Source organism: Narcine bancroftii, chromosome 6 (genome assembly GCF_036971445.1).
Source record: "Narcine bancroftii isolate sNarBan1 chromosome 6, sNarBan1.hap1, whole genome shotgun sequence".
Classification (NCBI taxonomy): domain Eukaryota; kingdom Metazoa; phylum Chordata; class Chondrichthyes; order Torpediniformes; family Narcinidae; genus Narcine; species Narcine bancroftii.
This window is the reverse complement of record NC_091474.1, coordinates 228,059,500-228,073,288: the sequence shown is the minus strand read 5'-3', so window position 1 is coordinate 228,073,288 and position 13,789 is coordinate 228,059,500. Positions and strand designations below refer to the sequence as shown.

Here is a 13,789-nt window from a genome sequence, read left to right as displayed (position 1 = left end):
TTTGTGTGCGTGCATGGGCTCGTGCGTGCACGTGGAAGCGCCATAGATGCACAGCGACAACAAGCGACCAGCAGAAGTCGCAGAAATGTCAGAAATAATATTTTTTTTTGTACTTGGTATTTTATGTGGAAAAAATATTTAATTAATAAAATATCAAAATTTACCTGTTCATTCTCCTTAAACTTGAATTTTAAAAGTACTGTCCAAGAATCCAAAAATCTGGACTGACCCAATCCCCAAGCAGTCCAGATTTTCGGACTTTGACTGTATAAGCCTATGAAATTTGAGGCAAACGTCTTCCAGTAAAGTAGAGCAGGTAAAATGTGAAACAAATTACTGTGAGAAATTACATTTCACATCTATGTCATTTCACATCAGCTCACTTAGTGTATCGTGCACTCTGGATTGAGTTGATTTAATATTCATATTCACAAGAAGATTCTAATTCTCAACACTTCCGTCATGCCTTCATCATCCTGGAAAATTGATGCCCTTCAGGAAAAGATGCTGAAATGCTTAAAACCAGGTCATTAAAGTCAAATTGAGCATTGGCATTTGGTGAGAGCAGAGAGCATTGAGTGTAGGTAGTTTAGTGGAAAAAGATGACTAAGAACACCGGAGAATCACAAGGTTGTTGGACTAGCAAATGGTTAAGGTTCAACCAGTCACAATGTAGTGTTCTGCCCATATATGTGAGCTGAAGGGTCTGTTCTATGTTCTAAAATCATCCGTAGCAACAAGCACATAGCCTATTTAAAGGAAAGGAAGGTCCATACATTGATTGCTTTGGAGATGAGCCATAATGCACTTCATTTTTTTTAAATATACCAAAATGATAGGACAGGCCCACACAAATGTGATATCCTATGCACCATGTTGACCTGGAATTTCCACTCGCCTAGTAAGACCCATTTCATTACATTGGAGAAAACCCATAGCCCTCTGACTGGCGTAGGTTTCTGTGATGGGGTGAGGATTCTTGCCTACTGCAGGATATCACAATGTCCTTCATCTTGTCAGGAAAATCTCTACCTAAAACAGTATTTTGAATTGGCATTTATTGCTCATGAAACAAAAACAAAAATTGCTGCAAAATCATAGCAGGTCAGGCACCATCTGTGGGAAGAGAACATTTTGGATCTGCAACCCATTGGTAGGCCTACCAAGTGTTTCAAATTTTGCTTCATTTCACAAGTACACAAGTTAAAGGAGCAGAAGCAGGCCGCGACCCTCATCTACTCGTCCCTTCTCACCTAGTGGCCACTGGTACCTACCCCTATGAGCACAAGAAGCGCCCATACATGCACTTAGACCTCCCCCCCTCCCTCCCCACCACTTTTAATGCTCCCAAACAGTCCTTTCTAGTGAAACAACTCTTCCCTTTTGAATCTGTAGGGGTTATTTTCTACATTTGATGCTCTTGAGGCAATCTCCTCTACATCAGGAAGATCACTTTGTTGAGCAACTTCACTCTGTCTGCTGCAACAGCAAGGACCTCCCAGTGGCCAACCACTTCAATTCCACACCCTAATGCCACACCCTAATGCCACATGTCTATCAAGATTAAATTCTATTTGCATTTCCTCTGCCTATTTCATCAGCTCATCGAATTCTGTAGCCTTGTACAGTAAAACCCCCGGAATGCAGCATCTTTGGGGATTGGTAGATTCCAGATAAGTGAATTTTCCAGTTGCTTGAGATTGCATGTTGCGTGATTGGCAAACTAATCAGTGGGGGTGGCAATTTTAAACTTTTGGTTTTTTTTAACCAATTTATTTACCGTAATTGATTTTCCAGTTGCTTTAGGCTGCGGGTAGCTTGAATTCTGGAGTTTTACTGTATTATTTTCCTTATTACCAAGTTTGCTGGTCATTCCACCAGTAATCCTAAATATGCTACTCGTGGAGCTGAACGTCTTACCATTTGTGTACCGAGATGCATTTTCTTGCACTCCTCTCGAGCATGTTCATGTTCACAGCTCTGAGGCCCCCCCGTCCTCAATGAGCCTGGAGTTCTGGAACATCAATTTACTGTTCAGAACCATATCTCTGACATTGGGGATCATTTTTACTTACCCTGTAGTTTGGCAGCAAATGGACACTCATTTTGCCATACAATGAATTCTCATTTGAATAGACAAGATCCCCTTCGTGACCATCCTATTTATTTCCATCCCCCTCTCACTAGTTACTGATCCATGTTCTGTGCCAGAAGCCAATTAATTCCTTAAGCTCTATGTCAGGGGTCCCTTAGACACTGAGATTCACTGTTGAGTGGATTGCCCAACACTGGATACATTCAATTCAATGATGCTGAAGTATAAATTCAGTTGCATTTTTTAAAATTGATTTGGCCTGTCTACCACTGTTGAATAAAAGATGGGAAATCTCAACCGGATTGAGTTGATGACAGTCAGGCCAAATCAATTTATTAAAATTCTTGCTGACATTTATTTGGTTACTTTTATGCTGTTACCTTAATGTACTCCTCCTGACACCTGACTGCATTATGTTTCCAATTTTTTATTCATTCACACTATGAACCATATCAATCAAAATACACACAAACATTTCCCTCTTGAATATACACAGTGGCATTTTCTCCCCTTTTTCCCCCCCCCCTACCTTCCCTCCCCCATCCCAGCCCCCTCCAAACCCATTTAACGTTCAACATATAACAATAAAATCATTAAACAATGTCATCACACAATGAAAATAAACCAGAAAAATGTACGGTTCCCAAATTTGTTCAAATAATGTGACTTTATTTTGTAAATTATATGTTATTTTTTCCAATGGAATACATTTATTCATTTCCATGTACCATTGCTGTACTCTCAGGTTCTCTTCTGATTTCCAAGTTGACATTATACATTTTTTTGCTACTGTTAAGGCTATCATAATAAATCTTTTTTGCGCTCCATCCAGTTTGAGGCCTAATTCTTTACTTCTTATATTGCTTAGAAGAAAGATCTTTGGATTTTTTGGTATGTTGCTTTTTGTGATTTTATTTAATACCTGATTTAGATCTTCCCAAAACTCTTTAACTTTCTCACATGCCCAAATTGCATGTATTGTTGTTCCCGTTTCCTTCTTATAGCGAAAACATCTATCTGATAATGTTGGATCCCATTTTTTTTTAACTTTTGGGGCGTGATATATAACCTGTGTAACCAATTATACTGTAACATGCGTAACCTTGTGTTTATTATATTCTTCATAGTTCCAGAGCATAACTTTTCCCATATTTAATTTTTTATATTTATGTTTAAATCTTTTTCCCACTTTTGTTTGGGTTTATAGCTTATTTCATCGTTCTCTTTATCTTGCAGCTTGATGTAAATGTTTGTTATAAATCTTTTTATTATCGTTGTTTCTGTGATCACATATTCAAAGCTGCTTCCTTCTGGTAATTTTAAGTCTGCTTCCCAATTTATCCTTAAAGTAAGCTTTCAGTTGGTGGCATGCAAACATTGTTTGTACTTCATTTGTTCAAATGATAATAAATTATTTCCCAAAAAACAATTTTCTATTCTTTTAATTCCTTTTCTCTCCCATTCTCTAAAGGAAAGGTTATCTATTGTGAAAGGGATTAGTTGATTTTGCATCAATAATAATATTGGTAGTTGGTAATTTGTTTTTTTCCTTTCTACGTGAATCTTCTTCCATATATTGAGTAAATAATGAAATACTGGTGAACTTCTATATTGCACCAGTTTTTCATCCCACTTATATATTATATGTTCAGGTACCTTCTCCCCTATTTTATCTAGCTCTAATCTGGTCCAATCCAGTTTTTCACTTGTTTGATAAAAATCTGATAGATACCTTAATTGTGCTGCTCTATAAAGTTTGGTAGCTGCAAACTACCTTGTTTGTACCATTCTGTTAATTTATCTAGCACTGTCCTCGGTTTCCCCCCTTTCCATAAGAATTTCCTTATTATTCTCTTTAGTTCATTGAAGAATCTCTCTGTTAAGGGAATTGGTAACGATTGAAATAGGTATTATATCCTTGGGAAGACATTCATTTTAATGCAATTTACCCTCCTTATCAATGTTAGTGGTAATTCTTTCCAATGTTCTAAGTCATCCTGTAATTTCTTCATTAATGGCTGATAATTTAATTTGTATAGGTGGCCTGAATTATTATCTAATCTAATACCTAGGTATCGGATTGCTTGTGTTTGCCATTTAAATGGTGATTCTTTTTTAAACTCTGTGTAATCCGCATTATTCATTAGCATCGCTTCACTTTTATTTGCGTTGATCTTGAATATTTCTCCATATTCCTTCAATTTCTTATGTAGTTCTTTTATTGACATTTCTGGTTCTGTTAAGTATACTATGATGTCATCTGCTAACAAACTGAATTTATATTCCTTCTCCTTTATTTTTATCCCTTTTATTTTATTTTCTGTTCTTATCAGTTCTACCAATGGTTCTATTGCTAAAGCGAACCATGAGGGAGATAGTGGACATCCCTGCCTTGTTGATCTACTTAATTAAAATTGGTTCGATACATATCCATTTACTGTCACCTTCACTCTTATGGTCCCTTATATAATGCTTTAATCCAATTAATATATTTCTCTGGTAGGTTGAACCTCTGTAATACTTTGAATAAATAATTCCATTCTACCCTGTCAAAGGCTTTCTCTGCATCTAAAGCAACAGCCACTGTTGGTATCTTATTTCCTTGTACTGCATGGATTAAGTTAATGAACTTACAGACATTGTCCGTTGTTCGTCTTTTCTTAATAAATCCAGTTTGATCTTGTTTTACTATTTTTGGTACACATTCGGCCAATCTGTTTGCTAATAATTTTGCTGTTATCTTATAACCTGAATTAAGTAGAGATATTGGTCTCTATGATGCTGGTGTTAGTGGATCTTTCCCCGTCTTTGGTATTACAGTAATTATTTCTGTTTTATATGAATCTGGCAAGTTTTGTGTTTCTTCTGTCTGGTTCATTACTTCCAGGAGAGGAGGAATCAATAACTCTTTAAATGTTTTATAGAATTCTATTGGGAGTCCATCCTCTCCAGGCGTTTTATTTTTCCGGAGCTTTTTAAATATATCCTGTACTTCCTCTGTTTCAAATGGTTTTATCAATTTGGTTTGCTCCTCTTCTTGCAATTTTGGTAGTTCACTTTTAGCTAAAAACTCATCTATTTTGTCTTCTTTCCCTTGGTTCTCAGTTTGGTATAATTGTTCATAGAATTCCTTAAAGTTTTCATTAATCTCCATTGGATTATATATAATTTGTTTGTCCTTTTTCCTTGATGCCAATACAGTTCTTTTAGCTTGTTCTGTTTTAAGTTGCCAGGCTAGTATTTTGTGCATTTTTTTCTCCTAGCTCGTAATACTTCTGCTTTATTTTCATTATGTTCTTCTCCACCTTATACATTTGTAATGTTTCGTATTTTAATTTTTTGTCTGCCAATTCTCTTTTTGTTGTATCTTCCCTTGTTGCTAGTTCTTTTTCTGTACTTACTATTTCCCTTTCCAGCTGTTCTATTTCCCAATTGTAGTCCTTCTTCATCTTAGTTACATAACATATTATCTGCCCTCTAATGAAGGCTTTCATTGCATCCCATAATATAAATTTGTCTTTCACTGATTCCATATTTATTTCAAAATACATTTTAATTTGGCTTTCAATAAACTCTCTAAATTCCTGCCTTTTAAGTAGCATGGAGTTTAACCTCCATCTATATGTTCTTGGTGGGATGTCCTCCTGTTCTGTTGCTAATAACAGAGGTGAATGATCAGATAACAATCTAGCTTTATATTCCGTTTTCCTAACTTTCCCTTGGATATGGGCTGACAACAGGAACAGGTCAATCCATGAGTATGTTTTATGTCTACTCGAATAATATGAGTATTCCTTCTCCTTTGGGTGTTGCCTCCTCTATATATCCAAAAGTTGCATTTCCTGCATTGATTTAACCATAAATGTGGCTACTTTGTTCTTTTTGCTAGTATTTTATCCAGTTTTATCCACCTTTGGGTCCAAATTAAGGATAAAATCCCTTCCTATCAATATATTCCCCTGCGAATCTACAATCTTCAAAAAAATATCTTGCATAAACTTTTGATCTTTTTCATTAGGTGCATATATATTGACCAAATTCCAAAATTCTGAATATATCTGACACTTTATCATGACATACCTCTGTGCTGGATCTATTATTTCCTCTTCTATTTTGATTGGTACATTATTATTGATTGATATAGCTACACCTCTAGCTTTTGAATTATATGATGCTGCCGTTACGTGCCCTACCCAGTCTCTCCTTAATTTATTATGTTCCACTTCAGTTAGATGCGTTTCCTGCACGAATGCTATATCTATTTTTTCTTTTTTCAGTAAATTTAATAGCCTGTTCCTTTTGATTTGGTTATGTATTCCATTAATATTTATAGTCATATAGTTCAACATGGCCATCTCATACTCTGTTTATACCTCATTTCCGCTTCCTCACCACCACCTTTCCCCATTTTCATCTCTCAGTTTTCCATTTTTGAACTCAATGTATGACAACACTTATAAAACATAAAATACTTCAACAACTTCCACATCTAAAATTCCCTTAACCCCAAGTGTCCCCCTCCCTCTCTGAGTCGCCCCTTGTCCCTTGCCGGGCAACCACAACTCCCCTCTCCATTCGGATTGCGAACCCGCTCGCAAGCGTCAACTGATTTCGCAGTGACTGTTATTCTCTCCCACCCAACCCCCCCTCCAGAAAATACTTTTATCTTCACATTTAAACAAAGCTCCCCCTCTTTTCTTCTCTTTTTCTCCTCCCTCACGCTTCCTTCCCTTTTCTTTCCCTTCTTTAGTTCTAACTTATACATTATTTTTACATCTTGTAATTTGTCATCGTTCTTCGTTCTTGCTACATCTCTTCATCTCTTTTTCTGCCCTGCAGGCGTTCTGCAAATTCTTGTGCTTTCTCCAGATCCAAGAACAGTCTGTTTTGCTTCCCCAGGATAAATATTTTAAGCACAGCTGGATATCTTAACATAAATTTATAGCCTTTTTTCCTTAGGATCAATTTTGCTGCGTTAAACTTCTTCCTCTTTAGGAGTTCAAAACTTATGTCTGGATAAAAAAAAATTTTTTGACCCTCTCCATTGGTTTTTTGTCTTCTCTAATGTTATTCCTTGCCCTCTTTAATATATTTTCTCTTGTGTATCTCATAAATTCTACTAAAATCTTGGTTTTTGTTGTGAGTGTGGTTTCGGGGCTTGTGTTCTGTGTGCCCTTCCTATTTCCATTCCTTCCTGTATTTCTGACATTCCCAGGACTTTTGGGATCCATTCTTTTATAAATTCTTTCATATTTGTGCCTTCTTCATCTTCCTTTAGGCCCACTATCTTTATGTTGTTTCGCCTGCTATAGTTTTCCATTATATCAATATTCTGAGGTAACAACTCTTGTGTTTCTTTAACTTTTTTTTCCACTGTCTTCTAATTTTCTTTTTAAGTCATTCACTTCCATTTCTACAGCCATTTCTCGTTCTTCCACATTTTCTAATCTTTTCCCTATTTCTGTCATGACCAGCTCTATTCTACTCACTTTTTCTTCTGTACTTTTCATTTCACTAAATTCTAATGTCAACCATTCTTTTAATGCTTTCATTTGTTCTTAAAATTTTTTTTAATCTATATACTGTCCGACTATTTTACCTTCTATTCCTCTGTGCAGAGCTTGGTCTTCTTCTTCTTCTTCTGTGTCTGCTCTTGGGTTTGTGTCTTCTACTTCTCTTTCTTGTATCTGCGTCTCTTCTGACTTTCTTGTTGAGCTGCTTGCCTCAGTTGGTTGGGTGTTTTTTTGCATAGCTTCTTGTTGTTGGTCCTCTTCTTCTGGGCGAGTTATCTGTTGGGCTTCCTGTTGCTGTTTTTCTTTCTTATCACTCCCTTTCCCGTTGCTTTCCTCTTCTTCCAGCTGAGAGCCCTGCTGTCGGGCATCTCTCAGCTGGTCGCCCTGTGTAAGTTCACTCCACAGCTGGGCCCCCCTCCCATCAGTGTTTTCCTTTTCCTTGGTGTGCGCATTGCACACTTCTGTTTGGCTCAATGAGCCATTTTTGCAGTCCCGCGGTCGGGAGGTCGCAACCCTGCGGGATCTCCACTAACCTCGGGGAGCTGTCCACAGCGGGTCCCTGCCTCTTCATGCAGATGACCTTCTCCTTTCTCTTCCGGCGTCTTTCCTTCTTTTTTTGACCCTGTACATTTTTGAATGGTCACGTCTCCAGAATGGAGGACCATCGCCTTCCCAAGATCGTGTTATATGGCGAGCTCTCCACTGGCCACCGTGACAGAGGTGCACCAAAGAAGAGGTACAAGGACTGCCTAAAGAAATCTCTTGATGCCTGCCACATTGACCACCGCCAGTGGGCTGATATCGCCTCAAACCGTGCATCTTGGCGCCTCACAGTTTGGCGGGCAGCAACCTCCTTTGAAGAAGACCGCAGAGCCCACCTCACTGACAAAAGACAAAGGAGGAAAAACCCAACACCCAACCCCAACCCACCAATTTTCCCCTGCAACCGCTGCAACCGTGTCTGCCTGTCCCGCATCGGACTTGTCAGCCACAAACGAGCCTGCAGCTGACGTGGACTTTTTACCCCCTCCATAAATCTTCGTCCGCGAAGCCAAGCCAAAGAAAAAGAAGACTCCGAATAAAAACCTCTTGTGCCACTTTCCAGCATTGGCACCCTTTATCTTCTATTACCCACTCCACCCTGAATGACTCATCTTCCTCCACCTGACCCTTTTGTTTCTCTTGCCCTCTCTCCCTTTGTCTGACATCTGCCCATCTATTGCCTCTGTCCATCACCTCTACCTGGTTCACCAATCCCACAAAAGGGCATTGTCCCACCCTCCCCTCTTCTCCACATCCCCAGTCTCAATTATGGGGTTTGGCCCGAAATGTCCATCATTCATTTTCTCCCACTGATGCTGTTTGGCCTGCGAGTTTGTGTTTCGTTGTGGCAAAGAGCTATGATGTGCAACATCTTTTCTTAGAAGCAATATTAAATCTATAAAATTCTGAGAACTTTGTAACCACTGAGTTAAACTTACAGATGCTGATGTGTCTTTATCTTTCTGTGGAGGACTTCCATTTAGCATAGTGTGGGCACCATGTGCTGAAGGGCCTGTTTCCATGCTGTATGACCCATGAATTCACACAGGAGACTGCTGAAATCTGGAGCCACAAAGAAGGAAGTGTCAGTGCGAGAGAACCAGACTCTTTCTTCTTTTGCTCCCACTGATACTCCTCGACCTGGTGAGTTCCTCCAGCAGATTGTTGGCTGCTTTCACGCAATGCCATCTGCTGGTTGCTTTAGAGCTGGCAGTCTCATTGAAACAGCATTTGAAACAGACCCCTCATCATTTGTGTACTTCTGCAGATAAACATACCATCTGGCGCTGAGACCTGTATGCAGGAGCCCTCAAGTATTTGCTCCCTATGGTGGTTGACCACGACTGAGGTAACGCAGAAGTAAACATTGGAAATTGGATATAGTTAACTAGGATCCCATCAATGATAAATCCTGATGCTGGAGTGAGGTGGCCCTTATATTAATACCAGCTTTGCTGCAGTATTTAACCCTGGAGGAAGAGATTGGATAGGCTAGAGTCCTCTTCCCTGGAGTGTAAGAAGCCAAGATAGGTGAATAGTCAGTCCTTTTCCCACGATAGGGATATCAAAATGCAAGAGGTTTAAAGTGAGATTAAGTTTTTAAAAAGATGTGAGGGATAAATTTTTCTATACTGTTTTATTTGTGAAATGTTCTGCTAGAGGAGGTGGAGGAATCAAATACAATGACCATGTTTGAGATATTTAAACAGACAGTTGAATAGGCAAGTAATGCAGACCTAATAATACAGGCACATGGGATTGGTGTCGATGAGCAGAATGTTTGGTATCAATGTGGTGGGCTGAAATACTGTGTTCCGTACTGCACAGCTTTGTAAATTGCTAATCAGATCTTGTTGCCAACAGGAGGATGTTATCGTATGATCGACGAGCAGAACCCAGGGTAGGCGAAAGGGTCCCTTACGTCATTGTGTATGGAATACCAGGGTTGCCTCTCATCCAACTCGTCAGACGACCCATTGAGGTTCTGCAGGATCCCAGCTTGAGGCTAAATGCGACCTATTACATCACCAAGCAGATCCTGCCTCCTCTGAATAGGATTTTCTCTCTGATAGGTGTGGACGTTTTCAGCTGGTACCATGAGCTTCCCAGGGTAAGAAGCTGAGGTTTTCTCAAGCATGTCAAGTAGTAGCATTGTTTTTTTTTTAGTTTTTATCAATGTGTCCATTAACAATTTAGTAGAGAAAGATTAAAAACTACAGATGCTGAAATCTCGAGTGAACTATGATAAGCTGGAGAGACTCGGGTCATCGGCAGAACTGATCGGTTAACTTGGGTTGGGACCCTTTAACAAGACTAAAGTAGGAAGGGATGATACCAAATACTGTGTATACACATGTAAAAGTTGATACAGTGTAAAATGCAACTCCTCTCCCCTATTTTTGTCCCAAAAAATCAAGTTTTTTCTATATGTCTCATGTGAAAGTCAAACCCCTCCTCCCCCCCCCCCCCTTATTTTTAGCTGCCCACCCACTGAAGTCCTGACTGCTGTCTCTCACCGAGCCCTGGCCGCCAACCTATCCGAGCCCCCGATGCCTCAACCTCGGACCCTCAACTTGGTCGCCAGCCTACCCGAGCTCCTGATGCCCAATCATAGATCCTCGCCTTGGCTGCCCATACATTCTAGCTCTCGACGCCCCAAATGTTGACAACATCTGGTTCCAGCTATCTGAGTTCCCAACGCCTCGATCAACGCAATGCTAAGAGGTGATCGGGTGTTGGACAGAAGGTGGGAGAGATGCTACTGGGAAGGGGTGGTTTGAGTGAAAAATATAAACAGGAACAGGAAAAGAGATGGAAGCAGTGGAGGCAGATAGATGTGAAAAATATCAATGTACACCTCTTAGCCCCTTCCCAGCTTCTCACCCATGATATACTATATCATGTATTAGTCGAGTTTTGGGGTCCAATTCCTAAGGTAAAATTTAGGGGTTTGACTATTACACGCATACTACTTTTGACAGTAGTACCTGCATTGATCGAGGCATTGGGAACTCAGATAGTCAACATTTTAGGGCGTCAAGAGCTAGGGTGTACCCTGTGCAGCCAAGGCGAGGATCCGTGATTGGGCATCAGGAGCTCAGATGGGCGAGCGTCCAGGTTGAGGATCCAAGGTCAGGGCTTCAGGAGCTCAGATGGGTGGGTGTCCAGGGCCTGGGCGAAAGATGGGAGTCGAGGCTTCAGTAGGTAGACAGCCAAAAATAAGGGGTGGGGGAGAGGTGTTTGACTTTGACATGGGACATTTGGAAAATACTAGATTTTATGGCCAAAAATAGGTGGGTGTCACCTTTTGCACGGTATCAACTTTTACACGTGTATGGGAATGCAACAGATAGTGTTCTTGGGAGATGTATATGGGCCTCCACAGTTATAAGTAGGACATAATAACACTAAATTAGTAGTAAAACTGTCATGGAGGTTGGACAAATCTACATTAAACTGGGGAAACCAAATGAGCAGTTGTTTTAATTTCAAGTTAGGCAGGACAGCAGGGAGAGACAAAGGAAAGAGGCATTTTTGAATGATTTGAGGGAGGAACAGCTGGAAGTAATAAAAAGATGTTGATAGAGAGGAGGATACACAGAAGTTAGGATGTGGGAGATCGCTGAGATGTATTTATTTCAATGCGAGGAGCGTAGTAAGGAAGTTGAATGAGTTGAATGATGTGGATTGACACGTGGCATTATGATGTTGTGGCCATTAGCGAGACATGGTTGAAGGAGGGTTATGACTTGCAGTTAAATATTTATGGATTTCGCTGTTTTAGATGTGACAGAGTTGATGGAGTAAGAAGGGGAGGTGTGGCATTACATGTCAGGGAGGATATTACAGCTGTGCTGAGGCAAGATAGATTGAAGGGCTCATTGAGGGAGGCAGTGTGTGTAGAACTGAAAAGTAAGAAGGGTGAGGTTACAATTATAGGGGTATATTATCGACCTCCAAATGGGAAAAGGGAACTAGAAGAGCAAATGTGCAAGGAAATAGGTGAGATGTGCAGTAGGAATAGGGTGGTGTTGGCTGGTGATTTCAATTTTCCCAACAAAGATTGGGAGACCCAGTCAGTAAGAGGGCAGGATGGAATAGTATTTATGCATGTTGAGACACCCACTAGAGTGGGAGCAGTGTTAGATCTGTTGTTTGGGAATGAAATGGGGAAGGTGACGGAGGTGAGCGTTGGAGAGAACTTCGGATCCAGTGATCATGGGTCCATTAGCTTTAACTTAATGATGGAAAGAGATAGGTCAGGTCCAAAGTTGAAGGTCTTTGATGGAGGAAAGCCAGGTTTGGAAAAATTAGATTTGCAGAGAGTTGTGAGGGTTGATCTTTTTGCCGGAAAGGATGTAGAGGAAATTTGGGGGGCATTCAGGGGTGAGATTTTGAGAGTACAGGATCTTTATATTCCAGTCAGGCCAAAGGAGAAGACTAAAGGTTTGAGAGAGCCATAGTTTTCTGGAGAAATTAAGAAGTTGGTCAAGAGTGAGGCCTATACTAAATACAAAAAACAAGGGATTGAGGAGATATATGGTCGTTAGATTGCAGGAAGAACCTTAAGAGGGAAATTAGAAAGGCAAAAAGAAGATATGAGGAATCTATAGCTAGTAAGGTAAATCCTAAGGGTTTTTACAGATACGTGAACAGTAAAAGGAAGGTCCACTGGATGACGGGACCGGTGTACTATGTAAGGAACCGTATTAGATGGGAGAGATATTAAACAATTTTTTCTTGTCTGTATTCACAAGGGAAAGGGACATTGGGCTATATGAGATAAGAGAGGGAAAGGGCTTAGTTATGGAGAGGATAGGGATTAGTCAAGTGAGGGTTTTGGAGTTTCTAGGGTCAATAAAGGTGGATGTCACCTAGTCCTGATGGGATTTTTCCCAGGACTTTGAGGGAGGTCAGAGAGCAAATAGTGGGGGCACTGACAGTAATTTTTCAAAGATCACTGGAGAAGGGGGTGGTACCGCAAGATTGGAGGGTTGCAAATGTAGTTCCGTTGTTTAAAAAAGGCATTAGGTGTAGGCCAAGTAATTATCGGCCGGTAAGTTTGACTTCGGTGGTGGGGAAGGTTATGGAGGGTATTCTTCGCAATAGTATATATGCATATCTGGATAGGCAGGGATTGATCAGGGGCCCCAGCATGGGTTTGTAAAGGGAAAGTCATGTTTGACGAATCTTGTTGAGTTTTTCGAGGAGGTGACAAAAAAAAGTGGATGAAGGTAGAGCAGTTCATGTGATCCATTTGGATTTTAGTAAGGCTTTTGATAAGGTTCCGCATAGTTGGTTAATGAGGAAAGTTCAGTCACTAGGGATTAGTAGAGAGATTGTGACATGGGTTCAGAGATGGCTGGAGGATAGACAGCAGAGAGTCATGGTGGACAACTGTCTGTCAGGTTGGAAGCCTGTGACAAGCGGGGTGCCTCAGGGATCGGTGCTGGGTCCCTTGTTTATCATTTATATCAGTGAATTAGAGGAGTGTGTGGTTAACTGGGTAAGCAAATATACAGATGATACGAAAATAGGGGGAGCGGTGGATTGTGAGGAAGGTTTTCTTGGGTTCAGAAGGATTTGCTTTGTTTGGAAGAATGGGCTGAAAGATGGCAGATGGAATTCAATGTAGACA

At 40.3% G+C, this 13,789-nt stretch overlaps 1 protein-coding gene across 2 annotated transcripts in view; it reads left to right on the top strand.

Moving 5' to 3' along the window:
* The window catches only part of rev3l (REV3 like, DNA directed polymerase zeta catalytic subunit), a 262,433-nt gene that overhangs the window by 233,065 nt on the left and 15,579 nt on the right, over window positions 1-13,789 (top strand). For both annotated transcript variants that reach the window (XM_069887629.1, XM_069887630.1), the window contains one exon: window positions 10,015-10,261. In XM_069887629.1, coding sequence (XP_069743730.1) covers window positions 10,015-10,261 — 247 coding nt within the window. The remainder of the gene's footprint in view (window positions 1-10,014; window positions 10,262-13,789) is intronic.